The 4,431-nt window shown below is 51.5% G+C and overlaps 1 protein-coding gene across 1 annotated transcript in view; it reads left to right on the top strand.

Annotated features, from left to right (window-relative positions):
• MAST1 (microtubule associated serine/threonine kinase 1) overlaps positions 1 to 4,431 on the top strand; it is a 36,529-nt gene that overhangs the window by 8,046 nt on the left and 24,052 nt on the right. Inside the window, exons 5-7 of the mRNA XM_012810148.2 lie at positions 579 to 739; positions 854 to 929; positions 1,102 to 1,311. Of these exons, the coding sequence (XP_012665602.1) occupies positions 579 to 739; positions 854 to 929; positions 1,102 to 1,311 (447 nt within the window). The remainder of the gene's footprint in view (positions 1 to 578; positions 740 to 853; positions 930 to 1,101; positions 1,312 to 4,431) is intronic.

Raw genomic sequence — 4,431 nt, 5'->3', positions numbered from 1 at the left:
AAAAAAAAAAAAAAAAAGAATGATGAGTGTGTCTTCAGAGGGTTATTTGAGGGTTGTTATTTAAGCAAAACTTTGAAGGAAGCAGAGTAATCCATAGTAGATGTGTTCTGAGCAAAGGGAACAGCCAGTGCAAAGGCCTGGAGGCAGGAGCTTGCCTGGCTTGTTCAAGAACCCTCAAGGATGCTAGAGCAAAGCAAGCAAGGTAGGGGTAAACAGGTGACGGCAGGAAGGCAGGGACAGATAGAGCAGGACCTTGGGGTCTGGCGGGATTCAGGTATTCATCCTGTGTAAGGTGGGAGCCATGGACGGTTATTATCAGCAGAGGGCCACGACTTGACTCAAGTTTTAACACATTCTCTCTGGCCACATCCGTGTCTGTGTCAGTCCCCACCTGTGTCTGTCCCTGTCCACCTGTTTGTGGCCAGGAGTCCCAACCAGGGCCCTGGAATCTAAGGATTTAAAATCCGGTCCGGATACTAATCTTGCCAAGCAGCCCATTAGCCCCTCCTGGAGTCCCAGGCCAGCGTCGAGCTCTAGGGGTCCGCGGTGGCTCTGACTCAGACCGCCCCTCTTCGCAGTCATCCTGCTCTTCCCAGGAGCGCCTGCACCAGCTGCCTTACCAGCCCACGGTGGACGAACTCCACTTCCTCTCCAAACACTTCGGCAGTACCGAGAGCATCACGGATGAGGATGGAGGTCGCCGCTCCCCGGCCGTACGGCCCCGCTCAAGGAGCCTCAGGTGGGCAGGCAACCTCCTCCTGCGCTCCCAGCGGGCGGTCTGAGGACTTGTCCCTGCGAATAAAGTGGGCTCGGAGGCAGGGGGCTGAATAGGATGGGATTCTGTCCCCCACAGCCCGGGGCGATCCCCCTCCTCCTACGACAACGAGATAGTGATGATGAACCATGTCTACAAGGAGAGGTTCCCCAAGGTGAGGCTGGGCTCCGGGCGGTGGCGGGGAGACCCGGCGGCTTGGACGCTCACTCGCCTTAGCCCCGCGCGCCTCCTGGCGGCCGATGCGTTTAGCGCAGGCTCCGGGTGGCTGCAGCCTCCGGGCACAACCCGGCACTGGCACCCCCGCTCTGCCGCCGTCCCTCCCGCAGGCCACTGCACAGATGGAAGAAAAACTGCACGACTTCACCCGCTCCTATGAGCCTGACAGCGTGTTGCCGCTGGCCGACGGCGTGCTCAGCTTCATCCACCACCAGATCATCGAGCTGGCCCGGGATTGTCTGACCAAGTCCCGTGACGGCCTCATCACTACCGTCTACTTCTATGAATTGCAGGAAAACTTGGAGAAGCTGCTGCAGGACGTGAGTGCACGCGGGGACTGGCTCTGTACCCCCAAATTATGCCCAATGCCCCCACCCTTGTCTTTACCCCGCACCAGTACAGAGAGCGCCACCTGCCAGGCGCTGGTGCAGAGTTCAGGGCTCAAGAATGAAAGGAAGACAAGGACGTGGTTTTGATCCTATGTCTAATGCGGGAGGCAGGAATTTAACCTCCCTCACCTCCTTCAAGTCCTTACTCAAAAGTCACCTTTTCCGGTACTTTCTAGACCCTCTCTATTTAAAAATTTAAACTTTGGGCGGCGTCTAAGGCTCAGTGAGTAGGGTGCCAGCCCCATATACCGAGGGTGGCAGGTTTGAACCCAGCCCCGGCCAAATGCAACAAAAAAATAGCCGGGCGTTGTGGCGGGCGCCTGTAGTCCCAGCTACTCGGGAGGCTGAGGCAAGAGAATCGCCTAAGCCCAGGGGTTTGAGGTTGCTGTGAGCTGTGATGCCAGGACACTCTACCGAGGGTGACATAGCGAGACTCTGTCTCAAATAAATAAGTTAATTAATTAATAATTAAAAAATAGAAATGTAGGGTGGCACCTGTGGCTCAGTAGGGCGCCCACCCCGTATACCGAGAGTGGCAGATTCAAAACTGGCCCCGGCCACACAGCAATAAAAAAATAGCCGGGCGTTGTGGCCGGAGCCTGTAGTCCCAGCTACTTGGGAGGCTGAGGCAAGAGAATCACCTAAGCCCAGGAGTTGGAAGTTGCTGTGAGCTGTGTGACTCCATGACACTCTACTGAGGGCGATAAAGTGAGATTCTATCTCTACAAAAAAAAAAGAAGAAGAAGAAGAAGAAACAGAAATTTAAACTTTGCTCACATTCACCACCCACTTTCTCTGTAGTTTCTCCTTAGCACTTAGCACCCCATCCTTCATAGTGTAGATTTTTGCTTATTTTCTTTCTTATCTCCTCTAATGTAAGCCCCGCAGGTGGGAGGGAGTTGTCTTATTCGCTGCTGTGTCCTCAGTGCATGGCATAGTGCCCAGCACATAGATGTTCAATAAGTGTTAGTTAAATGAATAGATGGATGGCCAGGCACAGTGGTGTGTGCCTATAGTTCCAGCTACAACAGAGTCTGAAGTGGGAGAATCATTGAAACCCAGGGGTTCAAGGCTACACCAGTTGTGCCACTGACTGCACTCAAACAGAGTGCAGAGTTTTTTTCTTTAAAAAAAAAAAAATGAATGAGCCTGGTGCAGTGGTTCACACCTGTAATCCTAGCACTCTGGGAGGCCAAGGTAGGTGGATTGCTTGATCTCAGGAGTTCAAGACCAGCCCGAGCAAGAGTGAGACCCTGTCTCTGCATAGAAACTAGTCAGGCATTGTGGTGAACACCTGTAGTCCCACCTGCTTGGGAGACTGAGGTGAGAGGATCACTTGAGCCCAAGAGTTTGAGGTTGCTGTAAGCTGTGACATCATGGGAATCTATCAAGGGTGGCAAAGTGAGACTCTGTTTCTAAATAGACAAATAAAATTTAAAAATGAATGAATGAATACAAGTAAGCAAGATAGGCTTAGCGCCTGTAGCACATAGTTACAGCACCAGCCACATACACCAGGGATGGTGGGTTCAAACCCAACCCAGGCCAGTTAAACAACTGCAACAACAAAAAAAATATGGCTAGGTGCCTATAGCACAGTGATTATGGCACCAGCCACATACACCGAGGCTGGTGGGTTCAAACCTGGCCTGAGCCAGCTAAACAACAATGACAACTACAACAAAATACAGCCAGGCATTGTGCCGGGTGCCTATAGTCCCAGCTACTTGGGAAGCTGAGGCAAGAGAATTGCTTGAGCCCAAGAGTTGAGGTTGCTGTGAGCTGTGACATCATAGCACTCTACTGAGATCAACATAGTGAGCCTCTGTCTCAAAAAAAAAAAAAAATTAAAAAAGAAAGAAAGTGGCTCAGCGCCTGTGGCTCAACCGGCTAAGGCGCCAGCCACATACACCTAAGGTGGCAGGTTCGAATCCCCAGCCTGGGCCCGCCAAACAACAATGATGGCTGCAACCAAAAAATGGCCGGCGCTGTGGCGGGCGCCTGTAGTCCCAGCTACTTGGGAGGCGGAGGCAGGAGACTCGCTTGAGCCCAGGAGTTGGAGGTTGCTGTGAGCTGTAATGCCACGGCACTCTGCCCAGGGGGACAGCTTGAGGCTCTGTCTCAAAAAAAAAAAAAAAAAAAAAAGAATAGTCTTCTCTACCACACATACTTCCTCCCCTGCTTGGTCTTCTTTAGACGCAGACATTCTAGTTAAGGAACCTAAGACAGCTAGTCTCTTCTTGGTCCCTCACCCAAAATTTAGTCCAGTCTCTTAAGAGTACACATCATGGCAAAGAGATCTGAAAGGCCTCACCACAAATATCAATAAAGCAAGTGTGGAAGTAAATTTTATATTTTGGTGTATTTGCCTGACCCATGGTTAAAATTTATCACTGAAAAAAATTAAAAAATAAATGAACTTAAGCCCAAATCTGGAGCCAGGCATGGTAGCAGGCATGCACCTCTAGTCCCTGCTACTTGGGAGGCTGAGGTGGAAGGACTATTTGAGCACAGTAGTTCAAGTTCAACTTGGGGAACATAGCAAGGTGCCATCTTTCACTATATTGCCCACAGTAGAGTGCCATGGCGTCACATGGCTCACAGAAACTAACTCCTGGGCTTACATCATTCTTGCCTCAGCCTCCCGAGTAGCTAGGACTACAGGCACCCGCCACAACGCCTGGCTATTTTTTTTGTTGCAGTTTGGCCGGGGCCAGGTTTGAACCTGCCATCCTCAGTATATGGGGCCAGCGTCCTGCCCACTGAGCCACAGGCGCCGCCCACCTGCCAGCTCTTAAAAAAAAAAAGCCAATCTGGCACGATGGCTCACACCTGTAATTCCAGCACTCTGGGAGGCCAAGGCTCAGAAGTTCAAGACCAGCCTCAGCAAGAGTGAGACCCCCATCTCTAAAAATAGCTGGGTGTTGTGGCAGGTGCCTGTAGTCCCAGCTACTTAGAGACTGAGGCAAGAGAATCACTTGAGCCCAAGAGTTGGAGGTTGCTGTGAGCTGTGATGCTACAACACTCTACTGAGGGCAACAAAGTGAGACT

This window comes from Otolemur garnettii, unplaced genomic scaffold (genome assembly GCF_000181295.1).
Source record: "Otolemur garnettii isolate 467f Iridium unplaced genomic scaffold, OtoGar3 scaffold00127, whole genome shotgun sequence".
Classification (NCBI taxonomy): Eukaryota; Metazoa; Chordata; class Mammalia; order Primates; family Galagidae; genus Otolemur; species Otolemur garnettii.
The sequence above is the reverse complement of the archived record's forward strand: the minus strand, read 5'-3'. Positions and strand labels throughout refer to the sequence as shown.